This window comes from Anopheles nili, chromosome 2, assembly GCF_943737925.1.
Source record: "Anopheles nili chromosome 2, idAnoNiliSN_F5_01, whole genome shotgun sequence".
NCBI lineage: Eukaryota > Metazoa > Arthropoda > Insecta > Diptera > Culicidae > Anopheles > Anopheles nili.
Genome location: NC_071291.1, coordinates 62,748,606 through 62,770,921, shown reverse-complemented (window position 1 = coordinate 62,770,921; position 22,316 = coordinate 62,748,606). Strand labels below are relative to the sequence as shown.

General features: G+C 51.4%; 1 protein-coding gene across 1 annotated transcript in view; it reads left to right on the top strand.

The window, feature by feature from the left end:
- LOC128731679 (uncharacterized) overlaps positions 1–21,658 on the top strand; it is a 42,257-nt gene extending 20,599 nt beyond the window's left edge. Inside the window, exons 2-6 of the mRNA XM_053824811.1 lie at positions 16,049–16,257; positions 16,342–16,480; positions 18,030–18,241; positions 18,323–19,328; positions 19,412–21,658. Coding sequence (XP_053680786.1) covers positions 16,049–16,257; positions 16,342–16,480; positions 18,030–18,241; positions 18,323–19,328; positions 19,412–21,588 — 3,743 coding nt within the window. The 3' untranslated portion in view covers positions 21,589–21,658. The remainder of the gene's footprint in view (positions 1–16,048; positions 16,258–16,341; positions 16,481–18,029; positions 18,242–18,322; positions 19,329–19,411) is intronic.
- The last annotated feature ends 658 nt before the right edge of the window (positions 21,659–22,316 follow it).

Below are 22,316 nucleotides of genomic sequence, written 5' to 3'. Positions count from 1 at the left end.
AATCGACACATAGCCATACGAGAGCGCAATGCATAGCCTCCCATCTGACGGCATTCACAGCCGCATTCTTGGCTTCGTCCTGCGTTTGCTTGCACGTCGCGGTGGAAGCTTTTTCCGCTTTTTTGTGTACGCAAACATAAAATAGCACTTTGATTTTTCACGATGAACTGCACACCTGTTTCGCTTCCCATATCCCGTGCGCCATTGAGCAACCGGGATGCCACAACAAGTTCCCAAAGCCCGTTTGCGAATGTGCTATCACCGCCGCCGGCATCCTTCGACATCAAGCGCAATCAAGAACGGTTAACGTAAGAAATATTGACCCGCTGCCTGCCTGTTGCGCCATTCCGTGGCACGATTTCGCCCGCAAGCCAGACGCCACCGGACCGCACCTGCAATGTACAGGACGTCTACACCGTTAGGCAAATGCACGCCACTATCGGACGGTTTGAATGCATCCGATTTACAGTTACGCTGCCGTGACCGTGTGGGTTGCCGTAAGCCGGGGAAAAAAAGGCGCATCGTAAACGGGCCGGGTGATTCGCTGATTGACAAAATGACCCGGTTTGCTGGACGGGAAATACGTTTCCGCAGAGAGAAAGAGACGTCTTAAAGCATTTGTAATATTTTGTATGATTTTTTGCTTTCGAGAGCTGGTATTCAGGGATGCTTATGACACCCCGTTGGGTGTTGTACCGATATCAGAAGACTTGGAAAATGGGCTCCAAATGAAGGCGCCCCTTGGTTGCCAGCCCGGAGCCCGCCATCAACAAACCCTGCGACAACGATCCTCGATCACCCGATCGAGGCAATCATTAATCATGTTCGTGTTTTCCCCAATTCCCCGTAATCGATCGCTTACAACAATCATTAGCGAGAGGGATGGGAAAACGGAACTCCCACGGCAGATGACACCATGGCGCGGTGATGCTTATCCTTCCCGCCTCGGGAGGTAACGGATGACGATATTAATGTTGTCCGAGTGCCGGTGGCGTTTGTGCTGTCACTTTCGATTCGCTCGAAAAGAAAAAAAAACTCCCCAACATATTCGGTTTGGGACGGAAACGCCCCACGCCTGGTGCGGACATCAGTGAAACGCACTCACCACGTGGTGACATCGAAGGGACGTCCATCCAAGCGGGCCAGTAATAAATTTCTCCCGCCCGAGGGTTGCTGACTTATAAACAAATAGCGTTTAATCAGCCGAACCCCATTTCGAAAGGGAATGAGAGAACGCACAGGGGCTGAACATGGCTGATTGGGCAGCAGAAGACTCGCGATCGAGACTGGAAAGGAGTTGCCAGAAGAGGGTTGAAAGAAAACATCCGGGACTCGGCAGGGGCGTAATGAAGTGTGATGATGTCACCTAAAGCGGGCGTTCGTGGCGAATTTTGTTGCTTCGTTTGCTCCTAACTTTCGATCATCGTGTCGACGAGTAAGACACGGATTTGACACAAAATTCCCCTCAAACACACACACACACGTCCGGTCTAGGACTCGCTCGTCGGTCACGAGGGGGAGGGACTCCATTTGGGGTTTCTCTTTTTGCATAGCTGCATGTTTCAAAAAAAGGGAAGGAGGATCGCTTTTTTGTTTTTCGCTTTGTCCACGCTCCCGCCCGTTATCGTTTGAAATGGGAGAAATTTACCATCGATCACCCTAAATGGGGGCCGCTCGTGCGGCCAGTGGGCTAACCGATGGAAAACCGGTCCACGAGAGCATCCTAAATTATTGGAAATCGGACGAAGCCTCTCCTGGTGCCCCACGGTGTGACGGTGCATTTGCGAATGAGTTGGAGCTTCTTTTTTTTCGCACAACCTCTCCTAGTTGCATACGAAAGCAGTCACGAAGCTGGTTGGCCTAAATGTTGTCGCTTGAATGCCAAACGAACCCGGTCGGTCGGTGACCGTGAATTTATTAACCTGCTGCCGCTCTGAACTTGGATTGAAACCGTCGAAAAGTGTAACGAACTGTGGGCAAATATTGGAAGCAATTTTAAAGAGAATTTTTATGGCAGATAATCCTCAAACTTTACGGCCATTTATGGTCATTTGAAATGACTGCTTCTCATAAGCCAAGACATGGATTAACAATTATTCCATTTATCTTGCGCATTTGCGCGACCCAACCAACTACCAGCCATAAATTTTCACTTGTCTACTGCGAGCTACCCTACCGAGTTAAGAAGGTGTCGTCGAGAAGAAGTCGAGGCCCTCTTGTAAGCGATCGCTTCGGAAATCCATACGCTTCGCTTGGGTCGCCCACGGGGCGATCGTTGACAAAGTGCCGCTCAAGGTAAGGGAGGGCCAGCGTGAAAAGAAGCAAAAAAATAACACACACAGAAAAAAAAAGTAGCAAAAATACTGCGTCGATCGTTTTGCGATCGCTGCTCCCCAGCTCGATCTGTGGCGGCGCAACCGATGGGGTAGGGTGATGATTTATTTCTGGAACAGGAAGGGGTACACCATTAAGTGGTATTTAACATATATTAAGCTCATGTTCATGGTCAACCCATGGTCTGAGCGGGGGGGATAAAAATAAAGCCCCTTAAACAGATGCTAAAGTTGGTAAGAGCAGAAACCGGAGCAGGCCTCGTTGGACAGCGATTTCTGCACCGCATGGCCTCTCGATCGTGTGCTTGGCTGCGTGTTATCAACGCGTTCTGTGGCAATCGAATTATAAATGGAATCCTCAAACCGAGAAGGCGGTAAAATAGCAACAAAAAAGATACATCCATGCTAAAGAAAAATAAAATCGGAACCACAACGGTGCTAAAACCCGTTTTCTACAGCCCCAAATGGGTGAATGCAGAAGGATGCAGGCAGGCAAGATCCGATCGCCAGATGGCGATGGAGCTCGATGCGCGAAATTAATCGCTTAACTCGATCGAACGGCCCACCGTTTGTAAGGTCTCCGAGCCGGGTCGGGCCAGGACTGTTAATTTCTTCCCCTTTAATCGTGTAATCTGCCGATGGTCCGTTCGGTTCGATTAATGCGATTCCGACCGACCCGATGGTGGTCCGCCATCGATCAGATCGAGGATCGACACGCGCTTATTGGCCGCATTTGTCGCTTGGTTGGTGCTCGCTCGCCTACACAGGCCTCCGGGGCGAAAGTACCATCGCGTTGTTGGTGAGGCGTGTAACTTTCTCACATAAATATTCCCAACCAGGCCGCCAGGAGGGACACGTGCGCGTGCGCTATGCCGGTGGCGCAAGGGCACCGCTTAGCGCGCTGTCGCTAACAGCCAAGACAAACCATCGACCCACTCATCGGGCGCCGAGACGTTGTTCCGGCTGGTTCAACGATTCCTGACAGCGCACCTGTCCGTTGGTGGCGGTGAAAACATCAAACGTGTGCGCATCCGGCGTAAAAGTGGCGTGTTGATTATCCATCGCACGCACTGGAACAGGACATTCATTTTGAGGTTTGTTGGTAGCTTATGATGGTTTTGTTTTACTTTGCGACAAATGGCATGCGGAACCGTACGTCTGAACGGTGCTGAGAGTGCGTTTATTTGACCTTCAACCGTCACGGCGTGACGTGCGTGATCATTCGCGCCAAAGGGTCAGAAACGCGAGAACAGGTTTATCGAGGAGTTTAGAAGCAGGCACTCCTTTAAACGCTGATCACGAGAAGGTTTCCTGCTCTGTTTGGTTGTTGTTTGAGCACAACAATATGAAGCTATTTTTTACTTTCCTACACACGAGCGAACGTTCCGGAATTCATTCGGTTGCTCCTTCCTGAACCCCCAAAAGGGTGGCGAGTGGATTATGAGAGAAAAGTTTATAACCTTCAAGAAAAACCACCGAACGGGCATGTGAGCCCTCGTTCACGTTTACGGCTAGAAAACCCCCCCATAAATAATAAATAGCCTCACTTTCTGCATTAGATATGCATTGCATTTACCGCCTGCGTTGGGTGCTTTTTCCCTCCCTGTGCGAGAGAAAATTGCATCCGACCTGCATCGATGCGCCAACCGGAGAGGCTTTCCTTCTCTGTGCATTCGACCGCATGGGGGCTGAATAAAAAAAAGTTCAAAAAATCTCACCCATTTCCGCACGTGAAATCGAGAGTTTCCTTTCTCATCACAAAACCCGGTGCCTTTCGTTTTCTATCGCAAAGCGGCGTTCTTCCGTTTAAAGAAACCTCTCCCCGTGTGCACCATTGGTGCCGATTCCAAGCGATAAAAGCCACCGACCGACCGGGTGGCCAATTGCAATTATTGGAAAGGGCATACGAAATGGCGACGATGAGTTGCAGCTTCCTCCCGGCGGGACTCGCGATCGTGTGATCGGTGGGTTCGATTTTTCGCTTGCAGTTGTACGCTATCGGAGAGATTGGTTTCGACATTTATAGTTCAGGTTCACGCGCATAAATTTGCCTTTTCTGCCGTGTGACGTGTGCAGATAACTTTGGCTAACGAAAAAAAAAATAATTCAACATTCGACAAATGAGTCACCTAACGATCGTGAACCGGTTTTGGGTTTTTATTTCAGCCTGCAATCATTTGCGCTGAACCCTTTTCGCAGCAGGAGGTCCTTGGAATGGAAGGTTATTTTTTGTTGCTCCTATAAGAAGAAGGGAGACCTATTTTTGTTTATCCTCAATGGCCATGAAGAATTATGCTGTCATAAGAGAAAAAAAAGGGAAAAATATGGGCAGCAACACCTTCAACTCTTTTGTGGCGTTTGTGGAGCAGCGAAAGGACCGATCGCGCGCAAATTGCATCCGGTTGTAAAAAGAGCGAAAGTTAAGGTATCACCCGCCGTGATTTGGGAAACTCTTGTTCGGGGAAACCCCAAAGGGTGCGTTGATTTGATTTTAATGCATTTTTATGTCTTTTCCCTTCTTTTATACGTAGCAGAAACATAACCTTCCCCGTTTAGCATGCGCATGGGCCAACACTTTACTCGAATGACTGGCCGTTTCGTGTGGCGCTCGTAGGCAAATGTTCACCAGTCCCCGTTTCGGTCTCGCACGTGGTCTTTTCATCTGCAATTCCCTCGCTTTGGAGTGGTTGCTTTTTTTTATCTTAATTAAATGACGATGACGGTGGCGATCCACTTGAGCATATGAAATGCGCGCAAACGCGATGACAAGCACAAGCCTCGTGGGACAGATCGATGGGCAAACGTTTGCTCTCGATTTCCCCCGTTTTCCTGAGTCCAGCAGGTGACGGATCCTTCTGCGAGGTGTTGTTTGCGAACCACCGGAATTTGGGTCAGTGCGCACACCGAGAGCCAACCCATGACCATGACCACGACCTACTAAGCGCCGCACGTCCCAACGAGCAACGAGCAGCAGCAGCACACACTCTGATTAGATGAGGTGGCAATTAAGACGAAAGGTTAACGTTCCGGAAACGGGACTGGGTGGTCACCGGTGAATTTTAAGTGCACTAGAGCCGTAGCACCCGTTGGCGAATATGGGTTTTGTTTGCTCGGTGGAAAATTAAATAACAGCGAGCAACGGCAGCCCCGAATCCAGTCGCCACCGTGGAGGCGCGTTCCGTTTTAATGGTCTGGATAATTTTATTTGCCTTCATTTCCGAAGCCTCGCACGCGCTGTTCGGTTTGTTGTTTGTTCAATTTAAAGCCACCTTCGATGGAGAGGGCAGCATAAAACCGGATGGCACGGCGACGAGTTCAAGCACCCTGTTGACCGCTGGTTGCAATGAAAGCCGTACGAAGGTAAAAGGAAAACAGGAAAATCCAACAAGGAAATTGGCGGGAAATCAAACGAAACAACAAGGTGCCCTATCGCTTTATGATACGGTTGATACGATGCACCACTCCGACAGGTGCACTGCACATCGTTCACATCAAAGCCCACTCATTAGAGGCATAAAAACGCATGATTAATGGCTGGTTGGCTCGTTCTCGGACACTGCGCACATCGGCACGTGCGCTGCCGGATGGGTTGGTAGAGAGAAGAAGCAAATTGGAATTCACTAAACATTGGCCGGGGTTGACATTAAACGTTCCTCTGCCGCGACGGTTGATTGCACTTTCGCGCCGGCAATGGGATGAAAGGAGCCCGAGACAGAACCGGCGGTGATCGATGCAAATGTAGCAAATTGTACCCGTGGCTCCGTCCCGAGCTGGACGTACAACGAGGCTTTCACAAAACGGCAAACAGCACGTCGATAAAACGGCGAAATGAAGCCCGTGCCATCTTGTAGCGTAAGTGAAAACAGCCTGGCTGGCGGACACGATCGCAAACAATCACGGCCAGCTGAAGAATGACCACTTTCGGAGTGCTTTTCGCGACCTCGAGATGTTGTGACAATGAGCAAGGGGGGTCCGCTGGCGATAGGCGAGACGATTTGGTTTGGTTTTATCATCATGCAATTCAATTTGAGCACTTCTTTTGATTTCATTTTATGCCACTAATGAGATAAGGCTGATCTCCGCTGGCTTTCTTGCGAATGGAAATTCGTTAATTTCCGTCCAATTTAGCCTAGAAAAAAAAAGCGTCAACGATCTACATTTCTTCTCTAAAACGCCCCGGGCGCCTGTTTTACTCCAAGGACCTGTTCTACTTCGCTCCTTCGTTGAATAAATTTTAGCTATAAGCATTCAACGCAACCCCACACGCCACATGAAAGCGATAAGCGATCGAAACCGCTTCGAACGCATACACTTAACGGCCCTGCGAACTCATTTTCCACCGTCACCATCGCCAGGTGGCAGCAATAATCGATAAGTTAAGCGATTAGCTCCAGGGCGATCGCACGGTAGCAGCTCCCATTTGGCTTCCCCGAGCCCGCGTGCGCGTAAAACTGCATTGCATAAAACGCTGCTGCTGCAATCAGGCCTCTAAATGCTTTTACGCCGTAAAAACATAATCCCACCACGGGAGAGGGTGGTTTCTTTTTATCACCCACCCTCCCCTCGGGAGTGCATATTTTCCCCACCGATCCTTTCCCTTTTTTTTCCCCTCCCACCCATTCCCACCTGCTTGCCTTTCCCATGCCGGGTGGGTTCAACAAACTATTTGCGCGGCTCCCACGCGGCCATTTGCCCGTGGCGTGTTTTTGGTTGAAAGTGAATGGGAGGCTTATCGTGACTGACCTGGCTTAAGTGCGCTGGATGGAGTGTAAATTAGAGATATAGTTTTTTGTTGTTGTTGCGGTTTTCTTTTTGTTTTTGCCCGCTTCAAACGCTCGTTCCCGCTAATGCCACCGGAAAAATGGTGCATCTCACGGCCCACCGGCTTATTAGGCGGTTCCCATCCCTTCGCGGGAGTCACTCGCACGATCGCCGAGTGACCTTGATCATTCACGAACGCGCGATGATCAATGCACCCTCGAAGTGGGGGGGTGAGTTTTTTTACTCCTCCCTCGAAAGCAACCACATTGTTATGTCGCGGATTCCCGCCCCTTCCTGGCATGCAGATAACGGGGGAGATGGGGGTGGAAAAGTTTCCCGAATCCAATTAAAAGTGATTCGCGCGCGCGCGCGCACTCCACCGTCACCGGTTGGGGGGACTTTTTGGCAAACGCACCGGAATGCGCGAAGTGAGAGTTTTTTGGCCATTTAGTTTCGATTTCCAACTCGTCCCCCACTGGTGACGCGGCTTGGGGTGCGGGGGGGGGGGGTGGCTGGAAAGCCCAGCGGGAGACAATGAAATGGCCGCCGGAGAAGCGGCACAACCGAAAGCCCCACGGGGCATGTTTTATGCATGGCGCGAACCGCCGCCTTGCAACGTTTTCGCGAAATTACACGGGTTAGTGCACTTTCTTCCGTCTGCCCGGCGGCGTCGACGGGTTCCGGCGAGGCCACACCCTTTGAGGTGGTGGGTTGGGCAGTAGGGCTCGTGTTCTACGCGGCACGTAGCATGCCACGCGAAGGTGTGGACTTTTGCTGCACTTCGTTTTGCATTAAGAGCGATTTGTTGGCACGAAAGACTCAAAGCGACGAACCCGATGGTGCTCTGCACCGACCGATGCTGAACCATCCACCATTCAGTATGTACGTGTGAGGGTGTGTGCAGGGCCAGCGGTGTTCTATTTGTGTGCTCAACCGGGAGTGGAATTTAAATGCGATGGAAAGATCTTGGCACCGGTGCGGGCCTACCAGCGGAAAAGGACATTCAACTGAACCTCCGGTGCAGAAAGAGAAACCTTCGGCCGTGCGGTGACGAATGCCACAAATCAACCGCGAATGGCCTTTTTTCGCCCTCCCCATCCACCAGCCTACAGCTTACCCTTCTGTAACCCAACAAAATCCAAGGGCTCACGAGGGGGCTTTCGTATGGTTGGAATGGCGAAATTCCGCGCCAGAAACGGCGTGAGAAATAAAATATTCCACCGAGCGAGCGTGGCGGTGTGTGTTTAATTTTTTGTTTGCTTGCTGCCAACCAGCCCCATCGACCGATCGCACAACCATACCCGCCGGGATCGTCGAAGATCGTCAATTTGAACCCACCGGTGACCCCGGCGTGTCGGCGCGTATAAATTGTCAGCCCGGCGAGGACGAGAAAAACGCACCGGCACCAATTAGCGGGCTCCGTCATAAATCGAAACGTAACGGGCACCGGGGTAACAAGCCGCCATGTAAATCGTGACACCGAGCCGAATGGCCCGCAGGCTCGCGGTTGCGGTTTCGATCCGATGAAGTGCTAATATTTCAGCTGGCCAGAGGGCACAAGCACACACCGGTGGCCGTTTCTCCGCTGAATATGGATCCGCACCAGGTTCGTCGGATTGGCATCTCTTTGGCATTTTTTTTTGCTGCTTCATCTCGCGCACCCCTTTGAGTCACACCGCGACGCGTTAATTTCGGTTGCGGATTTATGAAATCCTATGAAGTTATTTATCCTCAATTGCTCGACTTCTTAAGTGGCTTTCGTGCGCTTCGCGATCCCCACAGATGAGCCGCTTTCACCGCCACTGTATCGTTTGGCCATGCTGACGAGCGTTTGGGGGCTACAATTTTTAGGAAGTGAATCCACTCGTAATTGATTCGATTAAACCCCGATTCGCTTCACTGGCGAAAGAGTAGCGGGCAAAAACTAAACCACAAAAAATACATGCCACCCATGTGTCACCTTTCGGTCGAAAGGCACGACATATCAAACGTTAAACTTGTCAACTCGACCGCGGGAGCTGGGGCGAACATTCCTTCCCGTCAAAATAGTAAACCGGCGCAGGTTTTTGTTTCCCACCGGCACAGTTGCCGTTCGAAAAAGGGCAATAAAACCATCATATCAGCTGATCAAACCGGACCACACTCGCACTTGGCGCAGTTTGTCTGGAACTGACTCTACAGCGACCTGCCAAAACGACGTCGACGACTTGCCCACCTATTTCCCCAGCGGAGGGAGGTCTCGAAATTCCACCCTCCGATCGGACAGGGTTCGGTGCGGGCAACGGTGCATAAATAACTGGTTACCCGTATCCGGTTCTATTTGCTGATCTGCTAGTAAAAATCAGCTGTAGACACACGTCCCTGTCCGGGGGCAGGTTCTAGTGGTGCCTAAAACACTGGTACCAGGGACCAGGACGGCATCCAGCATCCCTGCTGGCGTGCGGATGGAAGAAGTAAATAAATAAAAAAAAGCCCACCCCCACCCAAATAGGCAAACACCCTTCGGTGGTGTGGTGCAGCTAAACAAAATGTACATATCAAATAGGATACATAATAAGAGAGCCGAGAGAGAGAGAGAGAAATAAGAGGAAAAAAGCCAAGAAGAATAAAATAACCGGATCGACGGTGAAACGGTGAAGTGAGTAACTGCCACCGCCCTTGATCGTGCGCAGTTGCGGGATAAGGGGGCCCCCAAGTCTCCAATGTGCCACTGCGAAAACTAGGTTATGTGTCTTGTAGCGTAAATTTTTACGACTTTCCTTTAGCCGTGCGCCGGTTTTCATTTTTTTTTGCTGCTACCGCCTTTTGGCACACGGACGCAGTAGGCGGTGGCGCACGATCGGCTCAACGGTGGAACGGATTCATCCTCCCCGAAAGGGGAAGAAAATTTGCAACCACCAGCATGGAACCAGCATGGAATGGTACGAAACGCGCTTTTTATGTGCATTTTTTTTCTGCGCTTCTGTGTTGTGTGCGTTGGCGATGATCTTGTTTTTCCAGCATCCCGAAGAAGGTGTTCTAGCGAGCACTTTACCCCCAAGGGAACGTATTTCAACGTGGAAATGCTAGCATATTGGGCTCGATTTATTGGAATTTGAGCGTTGTTAGATGCGATTTTGCAAACCCGTTCTGGACACAGCTTTGGTGGACAATAATCAGAGCTATCATCTTTCTTATACGGGTATAACTTAATTCGAACCGTTTGATGTGACGTTGGTGCTGTAAATTTTATAGAAACACACAAATTGCTGCACGGCAATTAATCAGATTGGCAGCAATTTCGTCAAATTATGGTTATGTGTGAAATTAATGCTTTTCCTGGCGGTACACGTTCAGATAGTCCTGGACGATGAGCGTGCCATTTTCACCTTTAAATCACGGTCAGTTTCCATTCCGCGTAATAATTAACATAGATCACAACCAGACTCCAATTGAACGGAGATTGCAACCTTACAGACAAAAAAGCCACAAATCTCAAAACCAGCACCGGCCCTAATCGCAACGAGAAACGCACGCAACAGGAAGCTGCGTACCCGCGGCCACCGATACCGTTTAGCGAAATTCAGCGGAAAACGGTTCGGGTGGTGCAATTTTCTTTTCCCCCCCCCCCTCTTCCTCTCCGCGACTGGCTCATTTCCCCACTCCCAGGGGTTCCCTTCACGCCCCAATGGAAAAGCGTTTGTTTTGAAAGGGGACGTTTCCGCTCGGTCCACCCTCTCGAACCGTCGTTCGAGAGGCACATTTGTAGCGCGAATTGTCGATTAAAATTCGCAATCGAAAGCGTTGTTGGACCCCCTTCGACGGGAGAACCATTAATCACGCGGACCCCCGGCTGATTGCGGGAACGGTGAAATCGGACCCGCGGGAAATGAATCGGATAACGCAAAATCACCCGAAAGTGCGCCACCGTTAGACGGTGTAATTAATCCGGGCTTGGGGATTGATCCGAGCTCGATTGGGAAAACAGTTTTCCACAATTGGTGACACTCAAAATACGCCACCGGGAACGCACCGCACTTATCTCCCGCCGGTGCCGGGGATAGATTGAAAGCTCGATCACAGGCACGCGGGGTGCGATCGTGACGGAGTGATCAAGCGAATGGTAATCACCTCTCAGCGTTATGATCACTAAGTAGATAGCAGCCGCACATTTCGTAAACCGTGTACGAGTTAAACACACACTGGAGGCTATTTGTGTGCGGTTACCGATGGCCGTGTGCCGGTTCTTCTGCGGGAAAATCCTGCCCATGCGCGTGCGATCGCGACACGTTTTCCTCACCACATCCTTAAGGCAAACTCGCTCAAAGTAACTCCCCGAAGTTTGCTCTGATTAATAACATAAATTAGTGCCGATGTTTTCCCCCACCGTTTGGTGCGCGCTATTACAGGGAAAGGGCGATCGGAGCACGCTGGCCGTTTTGGAGGCAAAAAATCATTCGAATTCCGCCTCGCATGCTGTGCGTTTCCGCCCGAAACCCGACGGCCGCAGATACGCGCCATTAGCAGGAAAAATCTCGACCGCGCGGGGTGTAGTGAAATAAATTAAACCCCCATTATTTCCAGCACCCCGCGGCGTACCATCTGCGACCGTGAGGGAAACGTGCGCGTCCCAAAACACGATCACGATCACGTGCTCGCGCAGCTAGTTAATGAGTGGCTCACGGGGCGGTGGTTAGTCCTGCTGTCGAGGTTCACGGCGTGAAAGTGACAGCGGTTTTTTTTGGAGGAGGGATTCATCCCCTAAAACGCCTGGATACAATCATCGAAACGATAGCGAAAGCCGATCGATTTGGTGGGTGCATTACGATCACACGCACCACCTTGCGCAATGCACCTGCGTGCGGACACGTTGTCGTCGGCGTGGCCTAAAATTTGGAGTTCCCGCACGCTAGGAGGGGTTCTTGTTTGCAGTAAACGAACCAAACACGCACTTCAATGGCGCAATATTGTGGTGCAAACAACACTAACCGGGGAAACAAGCAAACGACGTTTGTTCCGCGATGGTTAGGCCGCCACTTTCACATTTGATAACCGAAAAACCACTCCTCGAAAGGTTCGCTTAGGGCACCAAAACAAAGCAGGAACATATTGAAAAAAAATTATTCCACGGTGCCTACCAAAGCTCCGAAAAATGATGCGCATTGCGATTCGAATTGAACCGTGCATTTTTGCGCACCTCGCTCGAAGGACTTAAAGCATCGTTCGAACAGCTTGCCTTTAGTTTGATGCAAAACATTCGAAATTGGCCTCAGCAGGAGGAGAAGAAATGAAACCAACCAAAAAAAAATACACAAATACAAAAAGCGAACCAAAAACACTTCGAATTCCAAACATAGCGTTCCGGCAGGGCGCTGGGACAGCGGAAACTGGTTTGAAAGCCCCGCCCGCCGGGAGTGAAAACGCATCTCCTCGAGGGCTTGAGATTGATCGCGTCCCGGGCGTAGCCGGAGTCGAAGGGCGGAAATCGCCACCACCAGGGGTCGATGTTTACATTATGAACCCGTTGCTCCACCTGCACGTCCGCTAGAGGTTTTTCGTGCGAACCCTGCGTGCCATTGGGCCACGGCGTTATTCACACGCGTAAACGATTGTCATATTTCATGTTCTCTTTCGATTGACTTTCGACCCGTTCCGTGGACCTGGAGGTAAAGGGATGGAGGGAGATGGAGGAAAGAAGTGGCCAGGGTGTTTGTCCACTCTCGTGCTCTCTCCTTCACGCCTCGTTGTGATAATGATCGTGATCGTTCACCTCAGCGATCGACATCCTCATCGCACTACCACGGGGATATGTTTTTCGTTTTTGTGTGTTTTTTTATTTCGTTTGAAATTTTATGCTGCCTGTCATATGTTCCCTTTTTCAATCTCGCTTGCATTCGGACGGACGAATGCTTTTTGCTTGCTCCCCGCTTACTCTTTCCAATCCACCACCCGCAGCATATTCGATTCCAACCTTTAAAGGGGCGAAGAAAAATTCAAAAGATTTCATCCTCCGCAAGCGACGAACCCGACACCGCTTCGCAGGATCCGTATTCGTCCGAGCGCGGGAGCAGGATGTTGATTGACTCAATTCTTACTCGCTTAGTGTGTGTGTGTGTGTTTCGGGTGATCCCGGACCGAGGAAGCGGCAGACGCCCGGCAAGAAGCTTGATTATTCTGTCCGCACCGGCCGCACCTTCCATTATCCTGCGAACCGGACCAGGAACGCGATCCCTTCGCGCGCACGCGGTACAATGTCCCGCTAAATATTCCGTACCGACCGGCCGGCTCCGGTTCGGTTCGTATAATTTTCTTCTCATTGTTATTGGCATTTCCAGCCCCGGCGGGTTGTTTATTACGCCATTGTCAGCTTGAAAATTGAATGCCTCTGCGGTGCGTTTTTTTCCCTCCTGTTGCTGTTCATTATTCTGTTATTTTCTCTCGTGCTCTTTTTTTACCACTTTATTCATTACGCCCTTTCTTCTGGGGGAATCTTTTTTTATCTTATTTCCCCACCCCCGGGGGCATTTCTGACGGTGCACCACAGTTCGTCCTGGCAGGTTCGCAGGAAGGCAACCTGCGCACGAGAACAAGGCGTCGAATGAAGGATTTTTCATGGGTTTCTTTTTTTTTGTTCTGTCACACTCTCTCGCTCACTCCAATCCCTTTTGGTCGACGTGTGGGAAGGATTAATTTTTGTTGGTTAATTTTCCTTCCATCCACGTAGGATGCTTTCGCCACACGCGATGGGATCCTTTACGGTACCGGTTTGTAAAGAGGATTTTCAAAATAATAATACATCCTCCTTCTACACTGATAGGACACCTTAAATTACCGAAAAAAAAGCGTCCTCGAGAGATTTATTTTTAAACTGTAACGTGCAATTAATAAACCCTTTTGCGTTATTCAACTTCGGCTCGAAATTCAGCATTCTGTCACGCGTCTTGATTGATCCCGAGTTTCAATCAATCGATCGACGTTTGTGGAAGGACCTGTGCAGGTAACATAAAACAAGAGAGAAAAAGAAAGAAATACTGAACACAGCAACCAGCCCCCAGGGGAATAGTAATGGAGCAGAAACATGCGAAAAACATTCCCGTGTCCCGCCCCAAGAGCCGCGGGAAGTGCGCGAAACGCAGGAAAATGGGTCAGTACGATAGCGTGGCCGGCAGCATCCTGCAAGCCTTCAAAAACAATGGTCAGTCCAGCGCGCCAGCCAACGGTCAAGCAAACGGAACCGGTCGTACGCTCTTCACCACCCGACGTACACCCGCTTCCCGTGCACCGATCGGATCACTGATCAATGGAGAGGCCACGGATGGATGGAACCGGTTTCGCGGATGCCGCTACTGCAATCAGCTGCACGTACTTGCACGGAATTCGGTTGGCCACTCTTGCCGTGGCTTATTATTGTTGTTATCGCCCATTACTGCCATCGGTCGGCCTCCGTGGGCCGTTCGTTTTGCTGCTATTGTTATTGCAATCCTCGCGGCCACTTGTCGGTGCTTCTCTCCGAGGCCCATTTGTCCCTGCACCACACGGGCAATCGGACTCGATGAGGGGCAAGCAAAAAAAAAATAATCATCCATCCCCAAAAGTGATTTCTCAATTTTAGGAAAGTCCCTTCGGTGGCGATTTTTACATCAATTTACGGCCGGTTTGCTTACACGGTTCGGTTCTGACCATCCGGCTCGTCACGTCAAACCAGATTTATTGTTCACCAGCGCAAGGGCGCAGCATCGCAAAACGGGCCCACGAACGGATGATAAGCATGCATTTGTAGTCCATGCCTTTGCTGCCGTGCTGATTGCTGCTCGGTTTCCTTTCTGGTTGTCTCGGCATAATTCGGGTTTCCCAACGGTAAGGGTCTGCAACAAGGACACGGTGCTTCGGGGCTACCGAGCAACCGAACCGAGCGCCAAAAAGAAAGACTGAAAAGGGCATTTTTTGAGGTTTTTTTAATCACACCTCTCATGAACTTGACCGCGCATGCCAAGCGGCAGGTTTCGATTGGGTAATTGAATATGGATGCAAGTTCGTTTACGAAAATCCTACCATTTTTTGGGACTCTCTCAATATGTAGCTTTGTTTAGATTTCTTAAGAGCTTTAACGCATAAAACATTGTTTCAATGGAAATGGTTTTCGTACATTATAAATGCAATCATGATCGCTTCGAAACATTGCTCCAATCAATCATACCCTTGTTACAAGTCATGTCGTAAACTACATTGTCGTGTTCTCTGGAAAGCGCTTTCCGCCGGTGGAAATCCGCTACCAAGCCAGAAGAAAGTGAGTGAAAAAGAAAACCCAATCCCAGACCGTATGATCGATCGCTCGAAGTGAAAGGTTTCCACTCCCACCAAAGGTTGAACTACCGAAAAGGCTGCTCGACATATCGACGCGATCCGATTGACGAACGCGGGTCGCAAACACGGCCAACCGTTGTTTCGAGCGCTATCGGATCGACACACACCGGCTTCCGGTGCCTCCGTTGCCACGGGTTTTCGAATCGAAGCCGGTGGTATTTTAGCCCACCGAAGCTAGGGCGAGTTGGGAATGTGTCAGTTTTCAAAACAACTAAAGTAACCTTCGTCGGAATCGACTTTTTCGAGCACCACACCCGGAGCGGTTTCACACGTACTAAACCCAGCGACCTTCGGGATCAAAGACGCCTCTGGCGAAAACCGGTGGCAACACCGCCGTCTATGATCGGTACGCTGTAATGGTGTGAAAAATGCGCTCGATTTCCTCACGCTAAGCCCTACCGGACGCAGGTTAATAGCAGCAATTTCGCAGGATTTTTTGCCAAAAATGAAGCTGTACGCGGAATGTGCCAGCTCAGAGAATGCGCCCCAGCGCGTACGAGGAATCGTTTAGCGTTTCCACCTAATGGGTGTTAATTAGATTAGCGTTATACTTCGCAGTCGCACCACTTCAAACACTAACCCGTTCTCGCTTTCCTCGCGCTTCCTTGCAGATCCCGGACAGCTGGTACCGGAAGACCCGGAGGCGACAGCGAAGGGCGAATATGCGTTCGACAATCCCGCCTTCAAGACGGACGGTGCGGCCAATGGAAACGGCCCTCCCGGTGCTTCCAACAAGACCGGTTCCCCACTCGATCCGTCCTGGACCTCCAAGCAAAGCACGATCGAGAAGCGCAAAACCGTCGACGATAGCTACGTGAGCGTAAGTGCGCCCCATTGCACCCGCTTCAACGATACCATCTTCTAATCATCTATTTTTTTTTTCTTTTTTTTCACCCTTTCCCAGGCGTCCACACCGCGGCTCGTGTCCCTGCGCGGTTCCGATTTTACCGGGCTTGGTGTCGAGGTGTACGGTGGTCTGAAGGAGGGTATTTTTGTGCGGAAAGTGATGCCCCAGGGCCCGGCCGCCGGTATCGTCAGTCCAGGTGAGCTTCGATAGACGATTATAATCCAATCAGTGCAAAAAAAACTTCCACCCCGTGGCGGATGTCATTCGGTGTGACGTCACCGTGGAATAGGAAGGGCCAGTTTTGTGCAGCATCCGGTGGGATGGAAACCATTACATCCACGTAAGCCGGTGTATCTAGAGAGAAGAATGGCTTCTCTACTGGAATTCCACAAAAAATACACACACATACAATCTTACCCTAATCTACTTTTAACGCCTTCAAACTCATATGAAATACGTGAAAAAAAGCCGGCCGGCTCGGTCACGTTTCGCGGCTGTTGAGATTGTTTTGGGAAACGTGATAGCTGTGATTGCTCAAACAAAAACCCTCCCAGAGTGCGTCTTCGAGCGTCGGTTAATATTTGATCTTGACGTCAGGGTGCAGTAATCTACACCCCAACGGCCACATCCCCCATGGCTTGGGTGGTCCTGAATGTGTCTGTTACGAAACTGCCCCCGTAAGTGATCCGCATTCCAGCGCCCTTAGGCACCTGTCGATCGTCTTGCTGGAGGATCAACCTATTTTTTGTTGTTGTTGTGTACGCCCCACAAAAACCAGACAACGTCGTGCGCGGATTCTAGTGGTTGATTAAGAATCGCTTTTAAATGCAAACACTTCGAACGGTGCTAGGCCAGGTTCGATTAATGCAACGCTCGGCGCAAATTTCGCGGGTCGTTAGTCAATTTAAATCCACCACGTAATTGGTTCAGGCGGGCAGTGTTTAGTTTCGCTTTTCCTTCGGTCCACTCCCCACAGTCCTATCTAACGTGGATCACACGTTTATCTTCAACCTCCCCCAGGCCCGCTAGCTAATTGCCTCAAGGGCTTCGAGCGCATTGTCAAAACGAGCCCAACGTTCGAATGGCAGCTTCACGGGTTCCGTTTGTAACCCCCCAAAAACCGATCGACTGCATCGCGCTGGTCAATCAGCTTCCAAAGTCCCATTGCGGTTCCCCGGGTTTCGCTAATGCGGTGGATATCGTTAATTCGACCGTAAAGTGGTTATTTTGCGTTACGAAAGCTCGACCTGGAACCCGTATGCGGCCGAAAATTCTTGGTTCAGTCGCAAGGGGTGCGATTTTTTTTTCTTTTTTGGTGAAGGTGACCTCGAGATGGTGTTGGAAGTTTGTGTTTGCGCCAAGCCTTCACCAGTCTACACGCGGAGGGCCAGCAGCCCTCACGACTTACGGTCAAGTTTGCGCAATCGCTGGAGCTAGGGGTTGAATGGAAAGCTAACAACAAGCGCAGCAAAAAAAAGGCACACACAGGCTGCTGGCGGGTTTGGGCTGGAAGATTAGATTTGCCGCGGTTCTCTGGCACGCGGTAAAAGCTGTTTGAAGTCCAGCCAGGTGTTGCAACCTGCGCGGTAGAGTAGATGCACCAATGCGTAGGATCATGCTGGCAACACGTGATGATTGGAAACTTGGCATTGATTGGTGTAATACAAAAAAAAATATGAACTGTTTTCCAAAATAACACTACGCGACCCGAACGCCTTTCTAAATGATTTCGTTTTTCATTGTAGGTGACAGAATAACCAGCATCACGATAGACTTCCGGCACATCGTGCAGGAGGACGCAATGACGATCCTGAGCTACGCGTCGCCATACAACGTGCAGCTCGAGCTGGTCGGTGGCACGAAACCGGTTCTCCCGCAAACCCAGAGCCCAAAATCGGGCCACCAAAGCCTCACGCATCCGCTCTACCGTTCGAGCAGTCAGTCGGACCTGAATACGGTATGTGCGCCTGAAGCTATGCAACCGGTGTAGCTTTCAAGTTTCGATACAATTCTCATCGAGTTTTCGACATTCCAACAGATTGAACGTAACTCCCGCAAAAAGCTGTTCCCGAGCGAAGATGCGTCCCCACTGAAGATGGATAATCGCGCCGGAAGTCCGACCATCCCGGCCGGTGGCAAATCACCACTCCCGACGGCACACAAGGAGAATGAACGCGAACCGAAAAAGCACTCGTTCAAGCAGCAGATGCGCGAGATGATCGAGGAAAAGTTCCAAACCAAACATGCCGCCGCTCCGGATGTTGAGCGGAAGGGTTCGGGTGTGGGGGATGAACCTACTGGCAAAAAACCCGGTCACAAGTTCGGTATCCGTGTGTTCCCACCATCCGTCAATGACAAGCTGTTCGGTAGCAAGAGTCCCACGAAGGTGCAGGCAGATAATGAGAACAACAGCAACATTGAGAAAAAGGAATCGGACGACCGGAAGGAGGATCCGGCTCGGCTCCAGCCGTCCCCGCCGGTTGTGAAGAAGCGCACCAAAGCCGACCACAAGCTGGTACCGGATGTGGCTGGTCCGACGGTGGAGAGTGAATTCCAGCGCCAGGCCAGTCTTACATCGAGTGGAATCCGTCGGGATGCGGCTGGTATCCCGCAGGAAATGCCAAGCTTCATGATGCAGGCAGCGAACGCGGCCCGGGATAACCGTAAATCGGCTGGGACTGCTCTGGGACAGATCGATGATGGCAAGCGTAAGGGCAAGGCCCCACCGAGGCCACCTCCGAACGAGTCGGAGCTGGACGAAAGCACTGTTACAATGGACACTAACCTGAGCAGCATAGATGCGACGACCGGAAATGTTAGCCTGGATATGCCGGATGCACGGACACCCCAGCCAAGGATGAATTTCTCCGACAACTTCGCTGAGGAAGTACTGAACTGCACCATCGATAGCATCAACGGGATAGAGCAATTCGATGAGGCTGGTCCAAGCAACAGTTCAACGCCGAAGAGCGACCGCAGGAAGTCGTCCTCGTTGACGGAGAGTGAGCTGATGATGCGATCTACCAGTCCGGACGAAGGCAACGGTAGGTCATGTGGAATGTTAGGCTCCAACCTAACTTCCGACCAGATGTTAACGCTTTGCTTTTGCTTCTGGTTTTTTTCACAGAATCCGACGTAGAACAGGAACAGCGTGGTCATCGAAAACAACCCCCGACACCACCTCGCCGGGACGGCACCAAGATCGAGCTGAACGCGAACGAGATCACGGTCCATCGAAGTTCCCCGAGTCCGGCACCGGTCGGTGGTATGGAGGAGAGTGAACCGGAGGATGGCAATCGACGTACGGCCAGCTTGGGCGATTTGTCAAAGTTAGAACCAACCGGAAAAGCGAACTCGGCCGGTAACTCGAACAGCAACACGCTCGAGCGCGCTCAAAGCCTCGAACTAACAGGTGACGCGTCTTCGGTGGCAACTGTTGGAAACGGTCCATCGGAGACGGCCGGTGAAGCTCCGGAGGGGATGAAGAAGCGCAAATCGTCGACGGAAGCGATGCTGGATGGCGTGAAAGATCCGATGGGTGACGGGTTGAACTCGCTGCAACGCCATCGGCTGAAGGGTGCGTTGGCTTGGGGTAATCTCGAGGATGCGATCAACTCCGGCGAGTTAGTACCAAACGGTGGTACTCCGAATGAGGAAGATCCGGACGAGGGCGTGCTGGGACAGGTGACGGTGAAGCAGAACGGATACACGGAGCTGGGACTGGGTGGTAAGGTGACCGCAAACCAAGCCATCATCGTGGCGGAAGCACCTAAGAGTCGCTCCAACGGTGACCGTGAACAGGAACGGGAAGAACACATCTCCTTGACGACGATCAGCATGAACTTCGGACAGCAGCAGGATGCAGATCAACAGGAACCGGACACGAACATCCCGGACGACGTGAAGGTGTCACGCTATCCTTTCGGTAGCCTCGAGCGGCCAAAGTCGGATGTGCTGAAGAAGCTGCTCGGCCAGAAGGAGGAACTGGAGAACACTCCGTCCGTGTTCATCTCGGCTGATGGAGGCGAGAGTGCGATCAGCACGATTAAGATCGAGGCGCCTGGTGAACCGGTCAGTTTGACGTTGATAAACGCCGAAAATGACCGTACCGAGAGCGGTCTTCCATCCCCCGTCTTCACGAGTGGTTCCAATGGCGTCAGCAGCATTAGTATCTCACCGATGGAGTACGGACTTCCTTCGGCACCGGTCACACTCAACGGGCTGAGTCGGAACGGATTCTCACTGACGACTGGGGACAATGTGGTCACTATTTCGACGGCGCTGGATGGTGTCGGGTCGGAGTCCCAGCCGTCCTCGATCGTGATGATCGACGATGAAAAGCTGGACTTTAGCTTGCAAACGCTGGACGACTTTGACGAGCCGCTGGATGCACCGCCACCGGAGGATTTTGCCGCTGAGGAACCGACCGGCGAAACTGTAAAGGTGGCACCGCTTACCAATGGTGTCGGAGGTCCTGGGGAACCACCGCAGCCACCTCAACGTAGCTCGATCGGATCGAACCGTCGTGAAACTGGTCCAGTTTTAACGAATGGAGGCGGCTTTGTGACGGAGATCACACTGAAAGCACCCGAACCACCGATGGCCGCTGAACGGCCACCAGCTGGGCCACTCCCAAACGGCACCCCGGCCAGTCCCGTCGGTGTGACGGCCGCCAAACCACCGATCGTCACGAAGAAACCCCCGAAACCGGAAGCGAAACCGACGACACCACCATCCCGGATACCGGTGGAACGGCGCATGTCAAACGAACCGGCCGGATCGTTGATACCACGCAACAGTGAGATCAAGTTCAGCACGGCTCCGTACGAGTCTCCGGCGGCCAGCAACGGCGTGAAAACACCAACCCGGGGCGTCGACCAAATCCGGTCCAACTTCGAGCGGTCGAACTCGAAAACCGAAATCCCGGTACTGATCCGGCGCACCTCGATCCCGTCCATCAACCTGTCTCCAAGTGGTGCATCCGCGACGGGTGGCTCGATGAGCAACCTCAGCTCGATCGCAGGCACGAACCATCACACCACCAAAGCCAGTCCTTCACGCATACCGGTGTTCAACTCGAGCGGCGGGGCCGGTACCAAGGTTGGCCAGAACGGTGGGTCACCGCCACCACCAACGTCGCAAAATGGCCACCATCCGCACACGAACGGATTGCTGCACCGTAGCAACAGCAACAGCACCATCATCAGCGGTAATCACAATAACAACCACCTGGTCAACAGCAAGATGTCGGTCAGCATAACCTCAATCAAGAACCAGGCGAAACACCCGAGCGGCAAGTTCTAGCACGACGAATCACCGAATCACGGTTGGCACCAGCCAGCTTCCGTCCAGTGCGTGCGTTTAGGTGTAATCTGTAATCGCTGTAATATGTAAATGTCACTAAGCGCTTAAGCCGATCCGGAAGGTGGTGTTTTCAGCGATCGTCGCGACCAGTTTGCTTGGATCTCGCGGTACGATGCAAGGGAGCTGCAACATGACACCACCACGATGCGGTTCTGACTCCTCCGGTGGAGCTTCCGACCGTTTCACGTCTTCTTCTTTTTCTTCTCAGTTTAGCATGCTTGCACCATTAACGCATATCTGGTTGGCCATATTATCACTCACGGGACGTGTCCGGCATCGCGTCCCGCGGCTAGAAGTAAGATTAGGTTAGCAGACGCAAACGCTCGTTGCTCGGGCGATCGGTTGGCCGCGTACCATCTTTGTTACCGTTTCGACCGTCACCATCCGGGAGGAAAACTGTGCGCGAAACGAAACCACGAACGAAGGAAACACGTTATAATTATTGTGTAGCTGTAGGGTTATTTTTTTATACAAAGAAAACATTATATAAACGTACCAATATGCCGCGCGGCAGGCATCGCAACCCATGCGGGATTTGCCGACTGTAAACATGCGGAGAGACACCCGGACCACGCCAAAATTGGCCACAAACATGGCGCATCCCGCGTTTATCGTACCAATCACAGCAATACACCTTTTTCTTTCGATTCACTGTCCCCTTTCGCTTG